This window comes from Rutilus rutilus, assembly GCF_951802725.1.
Source record: "Rutilus rutilus genome assembly, chromosome: 2".
Classification (NCBI taxonomy): domain Eukaryota; kingdom Metazoa; phylum Chordata; class Actinopteri; order Cypriniformes; family Leuciscidae; genus Rutilus; species Rutilus rutilus.
In genome coordinates, this window is record NC_140210.1 from 7044170 (window position 1) to 7072033 (window position 27864).

At 35.8% G+C, this 27864-nt stretch overlaps 1 protein-coding gene across 2 annotated transcripts; it reads right to left on the reverse strand.

Moving 5' to 3' along the window:
* Positions 1-16341: 16341 nt before the first annotated feature.
* LOC311285867 (interferon-induced GTP-binding protein MxB-like) lies at positions 16342-22914 on the reverse strand. 2 transcript variants are annotated; one of them, XM_084401714.1, is made up of 12 exons: positions 22605-22914; positions 20830-20967; positions 20598-20752; positions 20303-20441; positions 20030-20228; positions 19841-19919; positions 19632-19754; positions 19378-19519; positions 18915-19073; positions 18346-18422; positions 17821-18063; positions 16342-17731 (listed from the first exon to the last, which is right to left on the reverse strand). In XM_084401714.1, the coding sequence occupies exons 1-12, from the start codon at positions 22801-22803 to the stop codon at positions 17507-17509; spliced, it is 1878 nt and encodes a 625-aa protein (XP_084257840.1). In that variant the 5' UTR covers positions 22804-22914; the 3' UTR covers positions 16342-17506. The 2 variants fall into 2 exon arrangements, with proteins under 2 accessions (XP_084257840.1, XP_084257841.1); XM_084401715.1 differs by lacking the exon at positions 22605-22914 and adding an exon at positions 21078-21115.
* Between the last annotated feature and the right edge of the window lie 4950 nt (positions 22915-27864).

Genomic DNA, 27864 nt, shown 5'->3' on the forward strand with positions numbered 1-27864 from the left:
CATTTTAATATGCAATTAGGTAAAAGTTTACCTTTTGAAAGGGTGCCATGACAAGACAGTTTCAGATTCAGATTCAGATTCAACTTTATTGTCATTGCACAACCTGTACAACGAAATGCAGTTTTACATCTAACCAGTCAATCAATCATTAAAGTGCTTTTTTTATAGCAATGTTTAAAAAAATACTTAAAAATACAGAATGCAGTATGATTATTAAAAATGCATTTTGCAAATATGATGTATAAAGTTCTGTAAAAATTCAGAAGGTCCATAGGCCATATAAGTAGAGATTTCATATAGTGCTTAGTTGAGATGTATTGGTAAAGTGCATAGTGATCAGAGGTAGTCAGACAGTCTATAATCCGAATGCAAGAAAATAAATAAAGGAGAGAAATGGCGGAGCAGCACAGGGACGGGGGCTAGCGTTGGGGCTTGATGTTGAGCAACGTTATGGTGTTGGGAAAAAAAGCTGTTTCTGAGCCTGCTGGTGCGACTTCTAAGGCTCCTGTAACGTCTCCCAGATGGGAGGATGGAGAACAGTCCTAGACTGGGGTCTGGGGTGTGTGTGGTCCTTGATGATATTGTGAGCACGTCGCAAACACTGTGTGTGATGTAGATCAGTAATGGCTGGGAGTGATGTGCCAATGATTTTTTGTGCAGTTTTCACCACTCGCTGTACTGCTTTCCTGTCTGCCATTGTACAGTTCCCATACCACACCGTGATGCAGTTGGTGAGAATGCTCTCAACTGTGCAGCGATAGAAGTTACGGAGTATCTGAGGGGACAGTTCAGCTTTTTTCAGTTTCCTGAGGAAGAAGAGGCGTTGTTGAGCTTTCTTGATCATAATGAAGGTATTGAGTGACCAGGAGAGGGAGAGAGATTACTTTTATCATGTACATAATACAGCATGTTATATACATATGTGTGGGCGAGTGGCAGGGGAACACGGTTGCATGAAAGTGTGCTGTATGGCATAGATCAAAGCACGTTACAGACAGTGGTCCGAGACAGGGCCGGATTAAGAATTCAGAGGCCTTTGGGCACAATGCAGGCCCCCCTGCAGGCCAAATGTAGTTTTTCCAAGGACATTTTAATTTGGCATTAACAGTTTTAATGACTTAGGGACTTTAAAGGAACTTTGTTGTACTATGCTGGAGTAAAGTTCATAAATGATCGTTCTTTCCCATAGGATTTTGTAAAACTATGTTGGGTGGACCTCTGTTCCTCTATGGGGAACTCCATGCTCCCCCGCAAGAACATTTTGTACGTTTTAAGGTTAAATGCATTAATCTGGTGCACTTGAGAGCTCAAAATTAAGAGCTTCAACCGACTTCAACCCATGAACTGTGTACGTTGAACAAAGAAAAAGCATTGACTTGTACCTGGACATTTCAGAGGGCTCAAACATCTTTTTAGTTATGATATAGAGTCTCAGTCTACATTACATTATCACTGGTGTTTTAGGATGCCAAACAATTATTATAATAATATAATAATGATTTATATAATTATTCCTACGATGTAAAATCCATATAGCCTAAAAATGTACTGTATAAATGAAAATTTCAAAAGTATATTTTACATTACACTATAGTATAGGAAAATTACAATACTTTTGTCCTAATTTCTTCACTTGCAAGAAATAAACCCTTGAGCTTTTATTTTGGAGAAAACACCAGTCCCACCAGCCCAATCCCGTCTATGGATAATCCGGCCCTGGTTGCCCCCATATTGACTGGTGCCCCAGGGCACTCGCACAATCCCGTCTATGGATAATCCGGCCCTGGTCAGAGGAGATCAGCTGAAAAGGTGGCATAATGAACAATACTCGTCCATCGTCAGTATAATGCAACACTGTAAAATCCAACAGTGGTTCTAACTAAAACTTTTTAGTTAACTTTACTTAATGTCTTTACTTAATGTCTTAACTTAATTGTAAAAATCTAGTAATCTGTACTATTCACATACTATGCTTTGTTTACTCAGAAAACCCAAGTTAAAATTAATTGATTGGTTTGAGTGTGGTTTTTGAGGCGGGGAAATTCTTAATGGACCTTTCACTCATTTCCCCCACTTCTGCAGTTGTTTGTCTTTGTTTGCATTCACTCATTTCCCAAAGTCATCTTGAATGTTGAATTGTCAACTGAAAAATTTGAGAGAACATAACATAAGTTGACATCATAAATTGATTTAGATTTTCTTAAAATATTTTTTGTCACCATTATGGCGATTAGTGATCCCTTTGGTTGGGCACTTGGAACTTAATATACTTTATTGTAATTCTCTTCCTATTGATGCAGTTATGCAACAAGAAATCAGTTTTTTGGTGTCAAAGAAAGAAAAGTTATATATATATATATATATATATATATATATATATATATATATATATATATATATATATAGCCTATATATATATATATATATATATATATATATATATGTATGTGAGTGTGAGAGAGAGAATGAATGATGTATAATGTAACTCGTGTCAATTAATGATCTTTTATCATTTTGTTGCTAACACTTCTGTCCTAAACACCTTGTTAAACAGTTAATTGGGTTTATATAATGCCTCTATATTTGTGACAATCTTGTAATTGATCATGCTTGAGTCACACAGACTTCATCATTCAGCATGCAAAACACAACCATGGTAACAATTACATTTCATTTAAAGTAAATTATCAAGTGTTCTCTACAGTTATTTTTTAGTTACTAGAACTCTTGTGTTAGTGAACTATACTAACTAAGCATTTGTCAGTACCACATACTATTCCTATTTCACTTTACTTGCTTTCGGTTTCCTGATATTTTCCTAGTAATGTGAACTCTAATGAGAAATTAACACAACTAATGATTTTGATTCAAGAGTACTTGAGTATACTTGATTAACAAGTTTTCTATACAAATGTTAAGTTGTGCCAACTAAAAATGAAAACACTACTTTACTTGGAAATTTTAAGGCAATCGGTTTCCTCACTTTTTCTAAGTAAAGTCAACTTATTACATTTTACAGTGAATATATAAATTATGATAAACGGTCAAAAGCTTTGTGTTCTCCCAAAGTGTGTCTTAACTTATTGCACATGTGTCAATAACTTTTTACATAAGCTACAAAACATGACGTCACTGAACATGCACAGTAAGAACAAATACAAATAAAATAAATGAATAATTAACAAAAACAATAATTATTATACATTCATACATATGTATATATATATATATTTTTTAAATTTGCAATACGGCTCTTAAATTTCCAGCCCCTAATTGACAGGCAGGCAGACTGACGATTACCTTTTCACCAACAACAATGGAGCCATATTGATAAAGCCTACTCACATTATGCACCTCTTCAAAGATATTAAATGTCTATTATCTATTTACTGAAATGTCCATAACTTGTGCACAGCAGAGAAACACTCTTAGATATTTGAGGCATAGTCCATTTCACAGATAACACATAACTTGTCAACAGGCCTTTCCAGGTAGGCAAGATAATAAGGGTGTCTGCAAAAAGATTGTAAGAGAGGAATTTAAAATAATTCTTAAATTCAGAAATGAAGAGGCGCATATTAATCTAAGTCCAATAGTGATAACAGGCATTCCAATTGACGAAGATCTAGAAAAACTCAAACGAAGTATTTCTGGAGGGGAAGTGAGTAGAATAAAAAGGTTGCAAAAAACAATGAATGGGGAAAGGATTGATAGTTTGTCAGTTATTTTGGAGTTTCAGGAATCAGTGCTTCCAGAAAGAGTGAAAAAGAGAAAAGCTTCTAACAAATTAAGGAAGGGATGAGGTTAAGTATGTATGGGAAAGAATTAGAAAGGGTTGGAACATTTATGTTAGTTATTTTCGATTCTCTGTTAACATGGGCAGACCATACAAGGACAATAGAAGAAAAATGCAAAAAAAGTTATTATTGTGATGAGATGTTTGACAGATCGGGAATGGGGAAATAGCTGCTCAGCATTAAAAACAATATATGTGGCATTGATAAGATCTGTGTTGGATTACGGCAGTGTAGCTTATGGAGCAGCAGCCAAGTCTCTTTAAAGAAACTAGATGTGATTCAGGCACAGGCATTAAGAGTGTTCAGTGGCGCTTTTAAAACATCACCAGTACCATGCACTACAGGTAGAAATGGGAGAAATGCCGTTAGAATTAAGGATGCAGCTGATGACAAACTATTGGGCTAATTTGCAGGGACATAATGATTTCCACCCCACAAGTGTTGCAGGAGACCTGGGATAACGAAACATATAACAGAGATCATTTCAGTCGGATAGGTAATGAGGTAGCATTTGAATTTAGAGTGTTTTATATGAAGATGAGCTCTACAGTTGTATATCCGATGGTGGCTCCATGGGTTTGAATGGCCTGATATTGACTGGTATTTGTTAGAGTTAAATAGGAAAGAAAATGATCAATGATCAGATATGTGTATATACTGTATATATATATATGGTACTAAGAAACTTGAGACAGGAGTGACAGGATATGGGGTGGCAATACCTAGGAATAGGAATTAATAGAAGAACATCAGATTTTTTTGGAGTATACATACAGTGGAAATGGTGGCAGTTTTAGTTGCATTAAGGTGGGTGGAAAAAACAAGACAAGAAAATGTGCAGATATGCTCTGATTCATCCTCAGTCCTTGTGAGTTTAAGGTCTTTTCACTCAAAAAGCCGCCAAGATGTATTATATGAAGTCCTTCAGTCAGTTACGAGGATAACAAAACAGGACGGACATATATTGGCAAACAAAATCTATTTGTGTTCTATTAAATAGAACTAAAATCTATTTTAGTTTCTCGACCAATCAGGAAATCATAACACTTGGTATTCATTCAAATTCTAAGATTCCACTTTTGAGGCAACAGTTCTAGAGAACGGCCATATCATTCTTCAGAATGACAAAGGTCCCACGTGCACAAAGTGAGTTCCGTGTGAACATATCGGGATTGATCAATTACAGTACCTTTGAAAAATTTGTTAGGGAACAGACCAAGCTTTTGAAAGAATCTGCCATAAAGACGCTGAAGACCATCTCCGATTTGGTTGTTTTTTAATATTTAAAATCCCACCCTCTCCATTACCATATAACATTGCTGTCCAAACAATACAGAACCCCATGAGAAAACACTTATTTTTTATTTGTGTCCGTTGCAGATAGAGGACAACTATTTGAACATTCTACACATTCATTTCAGTTGATTATGGAATTTTGTGGTGCCATGAAGTTTCATTTTTAATGTGTTGAAACAAGTTCTGCTGCCTCACCGATACTCTGATAAGATACTACCATGGAAATTTACATGGAAAAAATGGAGTTACAAAAATACAAGAGAAGCATAAATACAATAGGAGTTACAAAAATACAAGAGTTGCATAAATACAATAATAAAAAATATATATATTTTTTTTACAATTAATGTTATACATTAATATATAATCAAAATTCTAAAAACTTTTCTGTTAAAATCTCACTAAACAAGTCCTTAAAGGCAGGGTAGGCAGTTTTTTTCTAAAAAACTTTTTCCCAAATTTGTTTAAACTGTCTTTAATACATAATGCATAATTAAAATGTAAGTACTCTGAAAAAGAGAGTATAAAAATCGAGTGTCTGTAGTCCTCTCAGGGCTGCAATAAACACAGCTACTTATTTCCATTCGGAACAAATGAAATGATTCACTCTTAAAAGAAATGGTTCTATTTAGAACCAGAAATGGTTCTATCACCCGCTTCATATATGGAACTCCAAAATGGTTCTATATAGAACCATTTAAAAGGGTTCCATAAAAAGAACCCCAAATGGTTCTTTGAATCCAAGTTAGATGGTTCTAAATAGAACCATTTAAGGGTTCTTTATTATTAAACGAGTTATTATTAAATAAGAAAATATAAACAATCCAGAACGCAACGCATGTACGCCACCAGGGAGCATTTTTACGATTATTTGTTTTTAATGTTCCCTTCGATAGATTAAAACCATCACAATATGGTATACAAAATAAAGAAAACTCCTGGTTAGTTTATTTTTTTCTTCACAAAATGATTTGTCAAAAAGTTTAACTATAATATATTAGGAAATATAAGTTTCATGCTAATGTACAGCTCATATTAATATTTGTTTACTCTTGTTTTTGACTACAGCATGCAGTCATTCTCATGGGTCTTGACTCAAAAAGCTTTGTGAATGTGTTGTGTAATCTTTAGTTTACACTTCAGTCATAAAACATGAATTATAGAACCATTTTAATAAAAAAAGGTTCTTTGCTATGCAAGGGTTCTACATAGAACCATTTTTTTGGTAAAAGGTTCTATTGGCCAAGTACTGAACCCCAGGGTTCTATATAGAACCTCGAGGAACCCTTTTTTTTAAGAGTGTTGGCTGGGCGACTGTCACTCTCCCTCGCTACCATGGCTACCACCCCTGCTGCTACAGGAGCTGCCCACATGCGCGCACCCGTTTGACTCGAGGAGAGGAAGAGGCACGGAAGTTAGGAAGAATCACAATTATGGCAGAGAAAGAGCAGTCAAAATTCCCAGTACCTGCATATACAGTCAGCGAAGGCAAACAAGGCAAAAAAAGGAAGACAGTATTCGAAAAGGCTATGACCAAAAAGTCTTTGGATAAAGCAGCGGTACTTGTCTCCGGAGTGTAGTCCTCATCAGAGCCAACAGCGCTTTCATCGTGGAAGCTCTTACATGCAAAACACCGTATATGTTATGAATCTTACACGAAATTTACCTTCATCACAGTGTAACTGATGGTAATGGGAAAACGTGTATCAATGCAACCTGTTTTTAGCTTTGCCTTATGTTACTAGCTCGTTACCGAATCAAACTCAATATATTTTAAACTTGACCCGTATCGATATGCTAGCTTGATAGTGAGTACTAACAGCCATGTTAGTTGTTTATATTCATAATGATAAAGTTAGGTATTTTATTACATGTGATTCTGACATGATGTCACTACATGCACTGCGCTCCTCTCTGCTCGCGCTGGCAAACGCGTCCTCCAGCTGAGCGGTCGGCATCGCGCAACGCGCGTTCATGTGTTTTGGGGGCGTGGCTTTGGAAGGAGCCCAGAAGGGAGGGGGTGGGGGTGAATGGAATAAGTAGCTGTGTTTATTGCAGCCCTGAGAGGACTACACTCACATTCTTCAAAATAACTTTTATGTTCAATTTAAACATCTGGTTTAAAACAATTTGAGAGTGAGTAAATGATGACAGAATTTTCATTTAGGTGACCTATCCCTTTAATGTTAATAAAACAACAAAAGAGAAAATTCCTGAGAGAAAAGTTAACTGAAGAACCTTTATACACTAGCTTTAATGAGAATCAATGTATATTTTATACATTGAAGTGTATATCGTTTTTTTGTGAAAGGTGTCACTGCAAGCGGATCATTTGTGCCTCCCTTTAATTCGAATAAACCCATGGACATATTGGGTAATTTTGAAAAGTGCTGTAGGGAAAAGATGATTGTCCACAACACTGGACAAATTGGCTTATCCGATCATTGAAAAATTCTAGGCCTAGGCTACTGAATTTGTTTCCAAGTGTGCAAATATGTGGCTGTTCTGTTTAACTTAAAGGCTAATTTTTTGCATTGTGCTTGTATTTTCTGTTTTAGATGCTCTTACACAGCAGATGGGGACAGCTGCCCAATTTTCTTTTGCCCAGGCTGTGCAAAAGTGGCTGCGCTATGCGCCAGACCGGGCAGGAGGGACTGGACGACAAACCATTCAGACGTCAGAGGACCATGAACTGTAAAGAGGACAAATAATGAAATAAGAGGCGAATACAATTAATTTGTTTTTACCTTAAATAGTGTGGTGTGGTAAGTGTTTTAGGCATACAAGCGTTCAAATGTTCCATCACTTTTTATCATCCTGGCTGTATATAGATAAAGCTGGATATTCATTATAGGCTATTCAATTTAGGGCATTACATTTTCATATGCCTAGCAATCAATTTCTATGGCTTTATAACGATTGAAATTCCATTGAAATCACGTTGATCCTTAGTTCAGTTGAAATTTCAAAATTGTTTCAATATTCCTGATAATTGAAATTCCGTTGATCTATGGATAGGATTTCAACGTTGTTTCAATGTTAAAACAGGCAGCAAAATGATGTAGAATCAACATCAGAGTTTGATGTTGATTCAATGATTGATTTAACATAGTTTCAATGACTGTTATCTAAAGCATACTCTGATGAAAGCTTATGAAAAATAATCGCGATCAGAGAGTTGTTTGCATAAAACATTCACATGTTCCTGTGAGACGCAGCAATTTATCTCCACAAATATTTTCTCAGTTCTGCACATACAGTATTTTCACCTATCTTGATCCATATCAATATTGTCACTGCAGGCTATTTTACACACACACCCTGTTCTCTTTGCATCTTTTTAGATAAAAACAACAGTAATCGCTCTGTGTTACCAAATAAAGTAAAGCTACTAACACCAAGCCTGAACCGCAGAATAAATGAAATGAAAGAAAATCTCTGCGTATCTCGATGAATTACCAACTGCAGAGTACACAAAAGAAAGATGTCTCTAATAGTCCACCATCTTCTCTTTAATATTAAAGATATTTTTTCTAGCCAGTCATGACGAATCGGGTCCTCCCTCTAAATCGGGTCTCTATCAACTATCAGTTAATGATTATACTAAGTACAAACAATATTAATTTGAAATACGTAGGCCTATAGCTTAGGCTACTATAGTGCATTAATAATTTATTTAACATTTCTTTCACTTGATAGTTAATTATTAATAATAATATTTATGTATAAAATAGCCTAAAGTGAATAAATTAACATCATTACATTCTTTTTATAACTAAAACACATAACGTAACACATAGCCTACTTGCATTAAAGATGATTGTGAATAAATTTAGGGTAAGCAAATGTGTGTATAAACTAAGCTATCAGGCTAGTCGGGTATCTGTATGCTGCTATAAGCTACAGACATTAATGGTAACATAGTTACAAATTATAACATAGTTCAAACATGGTTCATAACATGATTTTGTAGGAATTGTGCAGGCACTAAAGAGACTGCCTATTTAAAGTAATTTGAGCCAATGGAATGAGAGGCTATTCACTGCGGAGCCATGGGTGGATTGGAAGTCCAGCTCCCCTCTCTGATTTGGGCCTAATGGGTGGAGCTAGAATATCAAACCACACCCTAACCCTACCCATAACTCTATCCCTCCACCAATTAGATGACCAGAGAGGTGGAGCTGGACGTAATTTGACAGTGCAGTGAGCACCACTTGAATGGGATCGCCCAGGGTCATAATGAACACCTGATTTAAAGGAGGACCCGATTCGTCACCAAGCAAACACCCATACAGAAAAAAAAAATTGAAATATATTTTAAAGTGTCAAAAATATATGTGGCATATATTCCAAATACATTGAAATATATTTGCATTGTTGTTCACTTATATTTATCATTTTGAAATATATTCTGAAATATAACAAAAATATATGATGTTAAGTGTGAAATATATTTACATTTATAACATGTAATGTAAAATATATGACAAAATATATGGTCATAAAATGGGTCCCTAAAACCCTAAAGAAGGGTCAAAAATGTATTTTGATCATAATTCCTCTACCTTTTCCCCTATACACAACAGTAGGCTACCATATTTCACTACTGTATTTTTACACACAGCTATAATAAATACTGTACTTACATTTAAATGACTGCAATGTAAAATGACAGATAATTGCTTTTCTAGGACTATTAGGCCATATTAGGTGGCACGTACCTAACACTAAGTGCAATTATTAGATTTGTTGTTTTATTGACATCTTTCCTGAAGTCATTTAAATATTGAAAATATGCACAATATTTATGATGCAAGTATAACAGTGACACTCCAACTGTGAAGTGCACTTAAACAATAGATAGTACTCAGTGTCTAACACTGCATACACACACTATTAAATATCTGTATTCAATTCTGTAAAAATAGGGAAAAGAAACTCTGCATTCTGTGTGTTATTTCCTACATAAAAAAAGTCAGTAAAGGGGCAGCCTTGGCCTACTGGTTAGGGCTTTGGGCTTGTAACCGAAGGGTTGCAGGTTTGATCCCCAACCAGTAGGAAAAATGTGGGCGGGGGAAGTGGTAGAGCTTATTCTCCCATGCCCATATCCACGGCTGGTGGTCGATCTAAAAAAATAGGTTGTTTGTTTGTGAAAATGTTAACTTTTTAAATTTCAAGAATATATTTCAAATGAAACAATTTGCAAAAGTTAAAACATATATAAACATATATGTAAACATATATGAACATAAATTTACATATATTTAACTAAAATATATTTATTGTGCCAATTTCAAATATTTTCATATATTTAAAAAATATTTTTTTTTTTGTGTGTATGGGCATGCACACACTCATCACCAAAGCTCCCATGGACTGATCTATATAAATGATGTCATTTATGTAGATAGGTGCACCTAGCCAATCAAGATGCCACTTAATCAGCTACCATAGATGAACATAACCAATGTCCATCGTATCGTCGTAATTTTTGTCCAACTCATATACGAGAGTAACAGAAACAACTAAGTCCACCATTGATAATATTATTACAAAAACTAAATGTCCGTTTTGACTCAGGTGTAATTATGTCAGACATCACAGATCATTTTCCAATTGTACTTTTCATAGACCTGGATACTAAGACCAAGCAACAACAAAAGAAGACATTACCTCTTAAAAAAAAGCATAAAAGTATTAACAGGAAAATATTTAGATAAATTGCTTGGTAATCTTAGGCATAAAACATGGGATTCTGTATTTATCTGGAATACTCCGGAAGAAGCCTATAGTGCTTTTATCGATGAATTAACCAACAGTATTAATATCACAATACCGGAAAACATTGTAAAAGGAGATACAAGCAATCAAAATACTTGGCTTACAAAGGGAATCCTAAAATCAATTAAAAGAAAAAATAAGCTTTACAAATGCTACATTAAAAATCCAACTAAAGAAAAATATTCTACATTTAGAATAGAATAGAATGAGGCATTTATATAGCGCTTTCATATGTACTACTGTACACCCAAAGCGCTTTACAATCATGTCAGGGGATCTCTCCTCAACTACCACCAGTGGTGACTATAAAGGTGGTGACGATTTAGAAATAGACTCACAAAGTTAATACGAATAAGGAAGCAGAATTACTACACTGATTTAATTAAGGCTTCTCGTGGTGATCAAAAGCGATGCTGGAGAGTACTAAATACTGTGCTTGGCCGGGATCGAAAAGCAACTGTCCTTCCAGAAACCAATGTCAAACATAATGATAATCACTATCTCAATGATGACGATCTCACCAAAAGTTTTAACAACTATTTCATTTCTATAGGCGAAACTCTTTCGAAATCCATAAATCCTCCAGGGGGAGCTTCATACCAACAATATTTAAAAGGGAATTATTTGAATTCTTTTTTTTAACACCTACCAACAAAATGGAAGTTTTGAAAATTATTATGAATATGAAAAGCTCTTATACTGCTGGTGTGGATGATATATGTAGCAAAATTGTTAAATCTATTGCAAATGAAATTCTAGATCCACTTGTCTATTGTCTAAACCTCTCTTTATCTCATGGTATAGTACCAAAAATGACAAAAATTGCAAAAGTTATACCAATTTATAAATCTGGTGATAAAAATAACTTACAAACTTATCGACCTATATCAATTTTACCTACTTTTTCCAAGGTACTTGAGAGGGTTGTGTACAATAGACTTAGTGGTTACCTGGATAAAATGAATATACTCATCCCATCTCAATATGGCTTTAGGAAAAAGAGCTCTACTTGTTCGGCAATTCTGGATCTCATTGAAAAAATCAATGACGCTATAGATAATGATGAGATTGGTATTGGTGTATTTTTAGATTTATCAAAAGCCTTCAACACCATTGATTTAGAAATTCTAATTGGGAAATTGCAACACTATGGTGTCAGAGGGAAGGCACTCAGCTGGTTCAAAAGCTACCTAACTGATAGGGAGCAATTTGTCCAAATAGTTATTCAGAATGCACAGATATTGTTTGTGGAGTCCCCCAGGGCTCTATATTAGGTCCACTTATTTTTATTTTGTATGTAAATGACATTATAAGCTCATCAAATATTTTTCATCAGGTTATCTTTGCAGATGACACTAATCTTTTTTTTGTCTCATAAAAATCTTGATATTTTACAAAAGCTTGTTAATGAGGAATTAGTTAAAGTAGATAGTTGGTTTAAATACAATAAATGATCTGTAAATGTATTTAAAACCAAATTTATTATATTTCGTTCAAATAGAAGCCAGACAAACATTGAAAGGATACAAATCAAAATACATAATAAAGTAATTGAAAGAGTAGAGAACATCAAATTCTTAGGAATTTATTTAGATGAGTCCTTAAGCTTTTAACAACATATAGAGTTTTTAACAAAGGAATTGTCAAAATATGTTGGTCTGTTCTATAAATTAAGATATGATCTTCCTTTTGATGTTCTTCTAACACTGTAGTCCCACATCAAGGGCTCTGCTGTCTGCCCTTAGAAGGGAGTAGGGCAGGGATGGGCAACTTCGGTCCTGGAGGGCCACTGTCCTACAGAGTTTAGCTCCAACCCTGAAAAAATCACCTGCCTGTAATTTTCTAGTAATCCTGAGGACCTTGATTAGTTTGTTCAGGTGTGTTTGATTAGGGTTGAAGCTAAACTCTGTAGGACAGTGGCCCTCCAGGACCAAAGTTGCCCATCCCTGGAGTAGGGCATAGGGATGCTCGCGAGCAATAAGCACGTCCCAGTCGGGTTCGTCACTTATTTGGTTCCCCTGGAAACATTTCCGTTGTGGTCTGGTCTGTGCTATTTGCAGCGCGTTTCTGTAGAAACTACAGTGTTGTGTTCTGAAACTGATGAAGATGTTTTCTGAATTTGCAGGTGTTTTTTTTTTTTTTTATTTGCATGTGTTTTTTTTTTTTTTTCTATTTTCTTCAGTTGCTGCAGTTGTTTGTGGCTTGTGGCAAAACCGGATTCATTGTATGATCGACCTTGGAAGTGAAAGTTTGCAAAAGCAGTCGTACTAACAGTGTGTTTGTTTTAACATAGATGTGGTTAGAAAGAATTTCATCCAGCTGGCCCAGAACAGATTTTTTCAGATCTTTCCTAATTTTCTGAAAATAGCAAAGGAACTTTTTTCAAGTGTTTAAGTCATTTTTATGGGCTTTTCTTTTAATTATGCATGTTGATGATGCTAATAGATTCCACAGAATTACAAGTCACATTACTTTTCAATGTTCTTTTATGCCTTTGAATCACAATACAAATGTAAAGAAACTGTGTTCTTGTTACATTTTTCAGTAAATCTTTTATATACTTTCTTGGACTAAGATGAAACCCATAAAAAAAACAACTTATGTGTTTGTAGACGTTTCGAAGCTTCAGGTAGCATGTTTTAAAAGCGCCCATCACTACTTTTAGATATCATCTGCATATACGATGGACATTGGTTATGTTCATCTATGGTAGCTCCTTAAGTGGCGTCTTGATTGGCTAGGTGCACCTATCTACATAAATTACAATGTATATATATATATATATTAGATAAAAAAAAAAAAGAAGAATAAATCAAATAAATAAATAATAATAATTCTTACAATTGTAAGAATATGTGGGTGGTCAATTTTGTAAAAGAAAATAAAAAAACATTGTAAGTCTTACAATTTAAGTTTGCATGCTAAATTACACAGTCCATATAAATAAACCCATAAAAATGTATATCACAATACAAAAATTTTGTAAACATCATGATATGGGTAAATAGTTTACATCAAATTGGAGAATGATTGCTGTACTTTGGATTAACAAGAAGGTATAATTCATAAGAAACATGACAACTGAAGTTCTTCATTCAATCCCTTTGGATACACACAATCCATATAATAAATCCACTTAGCTTCACATTGCAATAGTTTTTTGTTAAAGTCACCATCTCTTCTTGAGTTAGACAATCTCTGAATGCCACAAAATCTCATGTCAGTAAGCTTGTGACCAGCATCTGCAAAATGTCTGGCCACAAGAGAATGGATATCTGTCCTTCTTTTAGAACTCCTGTTCTCATTGATGCAGATCTTTAATTGGTGGTTGTTCTTACCAATATATTGTAGGTAAGAACTTACCAGTATATATTTACCAGTATATCGCACGAACATGTGAATTACAAAAGACGATGAGCAAGTGACTCTCTGATTTTATATGTTTTCTGAGTTGCGGTGCTCATAAATGAATCAGTTTTGATGGCATTATCACAAGCTGAGCATATCTTACATGGAAAAAAGCCAGTAGAGTGGTCCAAAGTCACATTTGTTCTGCTTGATGAAAGTTTCCAAATTGACCAGATATTCTCTTATATTACATCCCCTATAGTGTGAAAAAAGGGGAGGCTCCTTGAAGATTATATTTCCAATGTCATCAGTTTTCAGAAGATGCTATTGTTTATTAATGATGAATTTAATTGTCTGACTGTGGACAGAATAGGTGGTAAAGCATGTGAGACGATCTATGAGATGACTTAGATTGTGACTTAGTTGATGTACATTTGACTTTTACAATTGCTTGTTTGGGCCATTTTTAGGATATCCTAATAGAAGGAACTTTATGTTCATCTTGTCACACTCCACCTCAAAATCGTCAATGTTCATACAAATTCTCTTGATTCGAAGAAATTGGCTGTAGGGCAGACCTTTCTTCAGAGGGATATGATGAAAGCTTTTAGTGTGAAGAATACTGTTACGGTTCATGGGTTTTCTATAAAGAGTTGTAAATAATAAAGTATTATCGTTTACACAAAGATACAGTAAGTATCCAAAAAGCTTTTTTTTGTTTGTTTGTTTTTTGTTTTTCAAAACCATTCTTTTGCAAATAAAACTCCTTATTATAAATGTAGTTCTTGGTCAATACAAGTTCTGCCATGTCAACAAGAAATTGACTAGGAGGTGTAGGGTCACTTTTTGAATCCATAAAATGTCTCATCACTGTAAGGCCCTCAGAATGTGGAATATTGGTGACTAATTCCTAAAGTCATTCATTTGATCTTTTTGTCCACCTTGACTGATTTGAGCTGATCAATAAAGTGTCTTATGTACTTTAGGTAAAACATACAGAACTGGCCTCACTGCATATTTGCATGCTAGAAACGGCAATTCCGTTTCAGTAATATATAGTTTGGTTATTGAAAGCTGGTATAAGAAATCCATCAATATCTTTCTTAAAAGACTAGGTAGGATCACCATTCAACTTTACATAGAAATCATCATTATTAATTTGACATTGTACTTCTTGATCATACGATTCCCTGGACGTTTGAACAATACCGCCACCTTTGTCTGCAGGCTTGACGATGACCTTGCTCATTTTCTGCAGGGAAGAAAGGGCTTGTGATTCACCTTTGGTACAGTTAGACACAAATTATCTTTTTTGACAAAGAAGATTATCAACATCCCTCTCAACCAGTTCCACAAAAGTATCAATTGGAGCACTTGAAGTTGGCGGGCAAAAGGTGCTCTTCGTTTTAAAAGGAGTGTAGATTCTTTTTTTGATACATGGGTTGTCTGGTTTTTGTCAAAAAAGTATCTCAGTTTTAAGTAACAGAAGAATTTAAACAGCTCTATTGGTTCATGGGTTGCCTTTTAATGTAATCTTTCATATTTATCCATTAGGCAAAAAGTTTTGATATTTCCTGGTCCTGGTTTTCTTGTCAATTCTAAGATTCCATCTTTGAGGCAACAGCCTGGAGAATGCCATTTAAAAAAAAAAAAATTTCAGCATGACCAAGAGCCCAAGCACAAAGTGAGGCCCAATGTTAAAATGGTCAAGATGTTAATGATCAATGTGCAAGTGTCCACATTGGTCATGAAGTGCATTATGAGAGTATCCTCAAGTAGAACAGCCCTGTTACTATTAGTGTTTAATGTTCTATTATTTTGGAATTTAAAAGTGTTTCTGGTATGTGTGAGGTATTGGGGTTATCATTATGCTGAAGAGTAGAGCCTATGGTTAGGTTAACGATTGGCCAAAAATCATTAAGACTAGAATTATTATATTTTATAAGTAATGACTGTGCACTCCTCAGCACTGTGATGACTCTTGGCTAAATACTTTAGTACATACAGGTATGCATGTGTTTTTGTTAACTAGCTTGAAAATATAAAACATTTATAATGATAATAATTTAAAAATAAAAGACATATAACACAATGTATTTTTTCTATACAAGTTTTTATGCTTCATGAGTAAATATATCTGCAACATATTACACATGCAGTACCATATCTGATCACATATCCATCGATATTTAATGAAGTGTATTACTGAATATAAAATTACATACATTATTAATAAATATAGTGTCACATATTTTTCAGTATATGAAAAGCGGCAATTCCTTATGTATTATTCAATATATTGTAATATATTCTTCTGTATATTTCTAAACCATTTAATATATTGATCATTCATATATAGGGAAATATATTTTCTTTTCATAAGGGTTGCCAGGGCAAGCGAAATCGAGGATCCCCATGCAAGTGCTATGAGGATCAGCTGAAGCAACAGTTGATGCAAGTTGATTTTAACCCCCAAGACTGTGATAGACTGGCAGATACTACAAAGTATTGCTTAAGACTTTTCAGCACATTAATCAATCAATATTGCACATTTAAATAAAACCCAGGTAGACCAAAGTGCTTTACAATGGATAAAATAATCGCAATGAATTAAAAGAACAAAATATAGAAATAAAAGCAAAAAAATAAATAGACAATCAACACTATAAAAAGAGACACAAAATAACATACTAAAGGTGTGTTAAAAAGCCAGGAAGAATAAATGTCTTAAGATAGGATTTAAAAGCAGCGATAGATGGGCCATGCCTAATGTAAGAGGAAGGCTATTCCAAGTGAGTTTCGGTCCAGCAGTTTAGCGAAAGCGCAATAGACACAATTTTTAAGTTTAACTCTAGAGACAGTGAGTAGGCCAAGGTCACAAAATCTTAAGGTTCTAGAAGGGGTATACAGGACCCATAAATCAGTTAAGTATTGAGGTGCCAGGTTATTGAGAACTTTGTAGGCAAATAATGAGTTTAAAATCAATCTGATACTTGACGGAGCCAGTGCAAAGAAATTAAAATATGTGTAATGTGGTCATGTTTGTGTTTCCCTTTGATTAGTCTAGCAGCAGTGTTTGTACCAGCTGCAGACGAGAGATGGAACGCTGAGAAATGCCATTATACAGCCAATTACAGTAGTTCAAAATTGCTCGTGGGGCAAGACAGCATGCCATGATTCAATGATTAAATGTAAAATGTAATGTAAATGTAATATTTCAAACTATAACCTCATGAGCATTTTGTTGCATTAAAACCGTTGAAATTGACTATATGAAGTGAATTCTAATAGGTAACCAAGAGGCTGCGTGCTTTCATCAAACGTTTCTGGCGGCTCAGTAAGCTCTCCCGCTTTTGGCCAATGTCAAAGTCTTCTTTAAGCAGGTTGTCCACACCATCTTTATCTTGCAGCAACTGCAACATGCTCCTTTGCAGCTCCAAAGCTGCTTCCTGGAGCAACATATAGCGGATCACCATTGGGATCTGGTCGGCTAGACGCTTGCTTGCAATCTGGTAAGGTATATAAGACAGCATCTCAGAAATACAGTACAGTTTGAGCTTCCACTGATGGAACAGAAAGCTTTAGTTGGCACACTTACCGTGTAGTAGGACTCAAGGTGCAACCTCATCTCTCGCAAGGTGGCATGACTGTCTGTGCTAAAGCTTACGCAATTAAAACTGTCTCTAGTGTCTTCATCCTCTATCATATTTTCCTTTGCTTCTCTCAGGCTCCGGCTGTATGTGCCATCTTGACTGTAAACAATGAGCTCCATCTTGAATTGGGTCCTCAGCATAGATTCTGCCAATGATTCTTTATCCAGCTTGATGGCTTCGATCTTAGTCTTAGAAAGTATTTAAAAAAATACAGAAAAATTATAACTCTCTATAAGTGATAAAACAGAAAATTCCTTAAAACCTTTATTATTATTTAAAGGCATTACTGATTATTTGTCACTGAAAAGTAATGTGATTTATTTGTGTGAAATTTAATATTAACACTCAATCAGTTTGTCAAACTGTCAACTTGACAGTCCAAGAAAGCCAACTGAAAGTAGTTTGAAATGAACACTGAATTTGTGTATTCCCAGAAACATTGGCATAAAAACAATAAATAAAAAAAATACCTTTGCTGTTTTCAGAAGATTAGGGAATCCAATGAAGCTGCACTGGGCCAACTGGATGAACTTCCTTCTAACCACATCTATGTAAACACAAACACACTGTTAATATAGCTTATTTACCAAACTTCCAGCTTGAAAGTTTGATTATCCAGTGAATCCAGATGTCACGAGAAACTGCACTGTAATACCTTTATCCAAAGCAAGATGTTAATGTAATTAAAGGAAACTCTACCTGTAGCAACTTAAGGTTACATGCTTTACTTGAGGACAGAATGTTGAGTTAATGAGTCACCTTTCAATGTGATCTTTGATATTTATCCACTAGGCAACAAAATGTATTGTCAACAACTGAAACAATCACCATATCTATTAGATAAACCGGAAAGTTCACTTGTGGTTAAAAATGGATTTAGATTTCCTGGTTCATGGTTTTCTTGGGACTCCACCAGTTTCATAATGACAAAGTACAAAGTGCACAAAGCACGATCCATATGAAAATATTCAACACATTAGAAAAAGATAAAAAAAACTACAGAAATGAAGTATACAAATATTTAAAAAAAAACACAAACCGGAGATAGTTTTCAGCGTCTTTAAGGCAGGTTCTTCCAACAGCTTGATCTGATCCCTAACAAGCCCTTCAAAGGTCTTGTAATTGATGAATCCTGGAAGCTCTCTTCCCCGATATTTGGCTTCATACTTATCAACTTCTTTCTCAATCTTTGTGTTGACTGCAAAGGATTTATGAATAATGTCAGAAGGCACTCTTACATTTACATTACCACAGATAAAAAAAAAAAAAAAAAAAAAGCATAATGTATGCTTTTCATACATTAAAGGAAATAAAAGTTGTCAAATAATCCAAAAAAATAAAAAAAATAAAAAATCATAAAAGCATCAGAAATGTTACTTAGTAAAAATTTACTTAGATTAAATTAGCAATTTAGGTTGGAAAAATGTTGTGCAGATGTGGATATGGTTGAAGTATTTTTAAACAAACAAACAAACAAACAAAAGCAACAGTGCTTCACTGACAGGAATATCCTGAGCGATCCAAGAAGCCATTCCATTTTGCAAATTGTTCACGAAGTTCTGGAAAAATCATTAGATCTGATCCACATTTAACCTCTTCTCCAGTGGTCAGATTGAGGGTATCATGTATGAAAGATGTAACTTTCTAAATTCAGTGATAAAATGTGAAAGATTTTAGTTACTCGCTTATATTAATATGACTAAATATTCACACTTCTTTGATATAGTAGCTGTGTAAATTTCATCGTTGTACTCACATCAATGAGAAAGCCAAGTCTTTCTGCAGGATCTGATGGGGGTCCGTTGCCATATGCCTCCAGTTCCTTCTGTGTTTCAGCGAGCTTCGCCTCAATTTGTTCTTCTAACCGAGGCAGGGATTTCTACACAGCAATTATTAAAATGAGCTGTGTTTATTATGAGTCAAAAAATTCTGTAGGCCTTTTTTTGTTAATAAAGATTATTTCACCTGAATGTGATGAACCAACTCAATTGTTAGTTTCTCAGCCAACTTAGGAATAGTAGCAAAACCTTCTTCATAGAGTTTGCTGGGAGAAAAAAAAAGGCAGGTGATACATACTACAGGTGATTTACTTAGAAAAGTTGAAAAGTTCAGCTTGAATCTCAATAACTAACTATGTTGTGACCATTTACCCACCTGAAATGAGGATGGTCTTTAAAGAAGGCATTCTCTGTTGCTGTGGCCTCATTAAGAGTGACCTGATCTACAATCTCTTTTTGTCCCCTGCACCTTACAATCATGTAGCCTTTGGTAAGGTGAATGACCTCATTGTGCACAATGTCTACCACTGTCCCTTCAGTGCCCTTATCCACCAGGTCCGGCTTTGTTAAGATGCCTGTAGTAGACAAACAATAGTTATACTGAGTCTGATTCAGTTTGATGTGTAGCATTGCAACGAGTAATGCACACCTAAAGTTCTTTCGCCCTCAGGGTCCTCCTCCTGAGCCATCTGCAATGCTTCTGTGGTCGCGATGTCAACATTGCATGGCACCACAACCAGGTTGATTGTTTCTTGCTTTGTAACAAACTTCCTGATCAGTCTCTTAATCTGGAAATGCATTTCATTAATGTTCCTGTGTCTTTAAACAGACCATGACATCACAATGTTCTTTCCAACAAAATATCATATGAAAAATATAGTGAAGTAAAAAAAAACCAAAAAGCATAGACTACAAAAAGAACATTATGAGAAAGTTAAGTTTACCTGATCTCCAATATTTTCAGGCTGACCTTTAACTGCCACTCGTGCAATCCCGGGGAGGTCAATGAGAGTGAGGTCAGGAACATTGGCAGAATGGATCTGCAGACTGATGAGATCATCACTAATACCAACACCTACTCCAGCCATCTCATCCTGGGCTACAAAAATAAAAAAAATATTGTTGAAATGCTGATTTAGAGAGACTTCTGGATACATTCAAGCAAGCGTTTTATACCTTCACGAATCTTTTCCTCCACTTCTGCTGGGTCATCAATGTCTTCCTCATAGTTCTGGTAACTGATTCTCCCATGCCATTTGTCCTCGCCCTTAGTTCTTATCATCTTGATCTCAAGAGGGCATCTTGTAACAATTCCTGTACAAAATGGTAGAGGCCAGACATAGTTGTAGGCCTACCTATGTTCTTCGAAGAGCCTTAAAGGGATAGTTCACTTTGAAATTAATTTTTGATATGTTTTAGCTTACCTCAAGGGCATCCAAGATGTAAGTGTCTTTGTTTCCGCAGTAGTTTCAATTTTGATATTTTTAGGTCAAACCGTTCTTGTCTGTCAGTCATATAATGCAGGTCGATGGTCACTGTCTCAAAGCACAAGCACAGAGTCCAAATTAAAACAATTCCCCATCGTCCAAATTAAACAATTCCCCATTGTAAGTACACATTGATGGCCTAAGATACGAAACGAGCGGTTTGTGTGAGAAAACGAACAGTATTTATATCGTTGTTATCTCTTGAACACAGCACACGTCCAAATGATCTGACGGTGCGGGCGGGTATAGATATATACATAGATGTCGCCTTGGCTACGGTTTCGTTCCAATGAACTGCAGTACATTTGGACGTGTGCTGTGTTCAAGAGATAACAACGATATAAATACTGTTCGTTTTCTCACACAAACCGCTCGTTTCGTGTCTTAGGCCATCAATGTGTACTTACGATGGAGAATTGTTTAATTTGGACGATGGGGAATTGTTTTAATTTGGACTCTGTGCTTGTGTTTTGAGACAGTGACCATCGACCTGCATTATATGACTGACAGACAAGAAGGGTTTGACCTAAAAATATCAAAATTGAAACTACTGCGGAAAAAAAGACACCAACATCTTGGATGCCTAGGAGCTAAAACATACCAAAATTTTATTTCAAAGTGAACTATCCCTTTAAGCCCTATTCGGACGGGATTAGCTTTACAAGGGTAGATGGAGTAATGTAATTTACCACAGGACGTCTGTACTAGTAATGGCCAATTCGCATGGGATAATAAATGTCAGTAAAACTAGCAGAAGTGGGAGGAGTAACTCGATTTACACACCGCCGTCACCTGCATTACGTTGCTTCCTGATGTCAGGTGCGCAAACACATTTAATTTGTCTGGTCGAACGATGTATTAATTAACTTAAAATTGTATTGAGTTGGTAATAGGCACTTGCCCAACTAAAAGATGTTTCTTGCCTCTAGTGCTTTCGATCTTCTTTTTGATGGTTTGTGGAAAACACAGTTTTGCCAGAGACTTCTTCCAGCTTCTAGAACGCAACTGAATGCTTTTTCAAGCGTCTCCATACTTGAAAAACTGCGGAAAACTACTTTTAAACAGGAAATGACGGAATATGTACGTACATTACAGCTGGTCTATTCGCACGGAATTAGTAGCCTTTTACCTGACGAAATTTTTCCGGACCTTTTTACAGAAAGTAAAAGTCGCCGTAATTTTTACAAACATAGAAATTATTACTGAGATGGCACATTCGGACGGGACTAAAATCACTGAGAAGCTCTGGTAATAATTACTTACCCCACCTCTCCATGTTAAACTATATAGGGCTTTACGGTACCATGTAAATTATAAGGTAGGCTATATGAATATGAAAAAAATATATCCCGAAAGGGATAGCCTATACCATCACTGTGCCATATTCGTTGCTAAGGATAGTTAATCACAAAAGTTAAACTTTATTTCTGTTTTAGTTTGTGTGTGTTTCCCTACAGTCCTTACCACTACCCCTGGGTAACGCTACTCCTGACAGCGCCTCCAGAACAGAACTCTTTCCTGAGCTTTGGTCTCCAATGACGGCGATGGCAGGCAACGCCAGGTCCTTTTCGACTCCCAAAGACCGTAAATTGTCGATAGTGTCGATGCAAGGGCGGATTTTTTCCTCATATTGCTGACTGAATGTATAACTAATTTTCTCCATCCTCAACCAACGACGGAAATATCTAAATAAAAAAGAGAAATAGGCTACTTCAAGTCGATATGTCTGGCGCTGTATGTTCGCGCACTCCTCGAAATGATTGTCTCAGAGTGATGCTGCTCTTTACCGGTAAAGTGAATCCTAGAGTGTTTATGTAGCCTACCTGCCTAGTTTCATTTCCTGGATATCACAGTACTTTCGTTTAATCCCCTGAAGAACGGTTTCATTTCTCAGTTTCAGCCTACATGAAAAATAATCATATCGTGAGGTTTATTGTACAGTCAAAGTGGACTGGAAATTTATTAGGGAAAATACTTATTTGTAGTTATACTAATACTACTTGTAAACTATCTTATTATAGTTTATTTTTACCCCTTATTTACACTGCACACGTCTGCGGCGCGTTAGGCTGCGACACGGCCACCAGAGCTGATCGCAGCCACTCTGACATAAATGCTTATGTTTACACCAGCCGCGACGAGGTGCGTTTCAGAAGTGTCCCATGTGGAAAGCCAAGAGCGCCAGTGAATTTTAACACGTCAACAACGCGTATTTAACGTGTTAAATACACGTTGAATACGCGTGACACGATCAGCGCGTTAAATATGCGTATTTAACACGTGAGATACTATGCATTAAATGTATGTAAAATATGTGTGAAACTTTAAAAATCAATTTGAACAGGTCAGTGTCATTGGCTGCTGAAGACTTGGGTCTAACCATTTCTGTGAGCTTAGGGGGGTGTACGTTCATAGACTAGGCAACCACCATTTTACATGCTATAGATCAGCTTATTCAGCCTATTTATTTTGTCCTCTTTTGTCTTTTTTTGTATAACCTATAGAAATAATGGATCAGATACCTGCGATGTCAAAAGTGGATATTGCGCGATTTACACTCATGCATAGAAGGGTAGAGTGGGGGAAAACGCCCCCCTTAAGGAAAATGTGCCATCCCGGTTTTGAGTGACTATGGCAGGAGTTATTCACCAAATATTAAAATTGCTTAGCCTTCATAATTAATTAGCATTTTGACTGAAAATATTTTTGTACAAAGGGGGCGTTTTGCCCCAGCGGTGGGGTAAAATGCCCGTTTCTTACAAACCAGTTTGCTTCATAGATCAACAGCAAAATTAACAGAAAATAGTTATTAATCTCTAAAAGTAAAAGGCAAGTAATGTATAAACATATATATATATATATATATATATATATATATATATATATATATATATATATATTAATATTTATTTCAGCAATGTCCAAAATAGCCAAATTTAACTACCTTCCAACAGTGAGCTAACTGTGCTAGCAAGCTAGCTAGTTAATGTTCACTTGAGGTAATTTTTTTTTATGTTTTGTTCAAATATCCACCTAGTTATACTGCATTAAGTGTAAAACAAAGGATTTGATAGACAGAAATATTTTATTATAGTAATTATGATTACATATGACTATGCTCCCAGGGGGGGCGTTTTACCCCACAAGCTATGACTTTTTAAAAAAATGTTTAATTTTTTAAATATAATTATATTCCTTATAAATAACATACGATCTCAAACTACAGACTTCACTATTCATCTATCATACATCAATGCGATATCCTGCAGAACAATATTCTCTTAAACACTTGTTTACTAATATCTGAAAATTATAGCATTTACCATGTAATCCTCTTCTCTTCAAATATGTTGCTGGTGTCAGCTTCTCCATAGAGATTTGTATATCCCCGTTATCAACGTAGTGCATAGCAACAGTAAAAATGTATATTGAATACTTTTAGTGGTTATTTTGGGAAAAACAGGTGGGGGGCGTTTTACCCCAGGGGGGGCGTTTTACCCCAGGGGGGGCGTTTTCCCCCACTCTACCCTATTGCTAATAAAATGAATGTAATTTAAGTTCTCTTGCTTTTATATGAAAATAAATATAATGAACAAGACACAAAAGTACTGTTATTTATTTCCATTATATATATAAACAATCACATAACCCATACAGAGATCGCACTGACAGAGTATAAAGGAAATATGTAAAGGAAATGTTCACACATAATTTATAAACATAAAAACATGATATCAGAGTTAATATCAAACATTTTAAAAGAGAACAATCACGGTTGTTTAAACCAATGAGCATAAAGCTGTGTTGTCAGCAAGTCGTTTCCCATTGTGCTTTCGATCAGCAGTCGGTGGAGAGCAACTGCGCCTGCTACAGAATCTGACACGTCCGCCTCGCCGTCGCGAGAATTTTTTGACAATACGTCAGCATGACATCAGAGCAAGGCTTGGACACATTTCTAACCGGCATGCATCTCGCGGTGATCACCAGTGATCGGTTCTGTGCAGATTTTGCTCGTCTCAAAGGAGCCTAATATTATCAATGTTGAAAACGGTTATGTGCATTTTTTTTTTTTTTTTTTCAGGATTCTTTGAGGAATAGAAAGTTCAAAAGAACAGCATTGATCTGAAATAGAAAGCTTTTGTAACATTATTCAGCAAGGATGCATTAAATTGATTAAAAAAAAGTTACAGTAAAGACATTTATTATTTTACAAAAGATTCTATTCCAAATAAATGAAATATAACCTTCTATTCATCAAAGAATCCAGAAAAAAAATCCACAACTGTTCTAAATGTTGATAATAATAAAGTATGTTTTTTTTTTTTAGCATCAAATTAGCATATTAGAATGATTTCTAAAGGACCATGGGACACTAAGTAGTCATGCTGAAGATTGACGGCATTGACAACGGCAGTGTACATTGAGGGGGACAAGGCTGTTTTGAATTGAAAATATGCATTTATGTGATTAATGTATAGCCTAGTTCATAACTTAGTGTGACGAGACATTTTTGAAATAGGCATACAAATAAAAGTAGGCCTAATTCATATGTACATATTTGAATGCAAATTAATGCAAATATTATTTGTAAATAGTTCGAAATGATTATTTCCCTACTAGAAATAGAATTTCCTTCACGGTTCTATTTCTTAATGCTTTATTGTACAGTATATATATATATAAAAAAAATGGTTACCAAAAGGGTTAAAATCCCTGGATGTATTTTTGATCCACCCCTTTTTATCAAGTAAGTTTAATGACTTTATATAATAAGGCTATTTAACTTTACCATTGTAGCCTCCTAGAGTCTTGTAGCTATTGTATCCTAACGTATTGACTGACTATTCAATAGTGAGGTCCTTTAAGAGGCTAAAGCCTGGGGAGGGCGTTCCTGTTTTCCCCCGGGGAGGGTGAATATGTGTTTTTTGCAAATGATATTAAGGATGATGCAAAGAAACGTTCCATGCTGCTCATTGTGTGTGTGGTGCAAAAACGTATTCCACTTTACGTTCAGTGCTTGCCCCAAAGCAGCCCTCTACTCTACAATTTGCTTCCTGCTTAGCTACTGTTCGGACGCTCTTGCTTACTGCTCTACAAGGGACGAGGCGACTTAGGCCTTTTTGCCCTGTACGAATTCCCTCTTGGATTTAGCTATTGTTATGGAAGGTCTGGCAGATCATCCATTCGAACCATTAGAATCTGTGTCAGAAAAGTTTTTTACTCTTATAAGGCAGTTCTTTTGGTGGCTCTTTCCTCTCTTAAGAGAATAGGGGACCTGCAGGCTCTTTCTATCAGCCCTTCCTGTATGGTCTTTGCCCCAGGGCTGGTTAAAGTCTTGATGCAACCTAGGCCAGAGTATGTTTCTAAGGTTGTGTCAACCCCTTTTCGTTCCCAGCAAGTGGTTTTGGAGGCTTTTTCCCCTCCTGACTTGAAGAGTGATGCGCGGCCTCTCGGCCTCTACCCTGTGAGGGCATTGAAGATCTATGTCGACCGCTCAGCCTAGTGGTAGATCGGAGCAATTGTTTGTGTGTTTTGGTGGTAAAAACAGATGAGCTGCTGTCACCAAACAGAGAATGTCTCATTGGGTGATTAAGGCTATCTCGGCGGCCTATGAGGTATGTGGTTTGGCTTCACCTAGGTGTGCGGGCTCATTCCACTAGAGGAATGGCTTCTTCTCAGGCTCTTTTCAGAGACTCTTCTTTAGTGGATATTTGTGTTGCCGCAGGATGGTTCTCTCCGAACACCTTTATCAAGTTCTACGATCAGGATGTGAGGATGGCTCCTGTCTTATCTGCTTGAGCGGACACTTTCCACGGTCTTCCAGTCAGTGAAGGCATTATGGTATATCGTTCCCATAGCGACGGAATCACAGTGTTGAGAGACCTTTGAAATGGAACGTCTCGGTTATGAATGTAACCTTTGTTCCCTGAGTAGGGAACAAAACACTGCGATGCCGGCCTTCCCATATTTTGAATAGTGCTTCCTTCATCATGGAAATAGCGTGCAGCACACTAATATGAATACGTATTCTTGGGGTGGTGCTAAGCGCTATTGGCCAGCAGTCATATTGGCGTGATGGTATAAACGCTTCAGACATTGTCACACCGTCGTTCCCATAGCAATGGAATCACAGTGTCTCGTTCCCTACTCAAGGAACAAAGGTTACATACGTAACCGAGACGTTTTATAACATATTCTGTTTTATTGTTGGCTAAAATATACTCTGTAAAAAGAATTATGATCAATAAGTTATGACAACAAATGATTTTACATTGCATTAACTCATCAAAACAAGTTAAGCCTTTTTCTACTTTTTTTATGTCATACAAGATTAACTAATTTTTTTAATCAATTTAATTTGAAATGACATAAACATTCAAGTTGATTGTACTTTACAATTTAAGGCAGAAACTTTTTTTTACAGTGTAGGGCCCTTTTTTATGGACTTTTCTTACAGTGTACATATTCAGAGATAACCACGTAGCCAGAGAAAGCTGAGTGAAGCTATCAATTATGCTGCTGTACCATTTTCAGAATTAGGACTTGCGGAGTCCGTTCTCCTGAGTCGAACTTGGCAAGTCCGAAGTAAGGACGCAAGTCTGAACTTTGCATACTTGGTATTTAGAAATGCCCAGTATGTCACAAAGCTTGCCTACTATTCTGCTACACACTCAAAAGTATATACATTTTCTTCACAGTATAGTAGAAGTAAGCGAACTGGGAC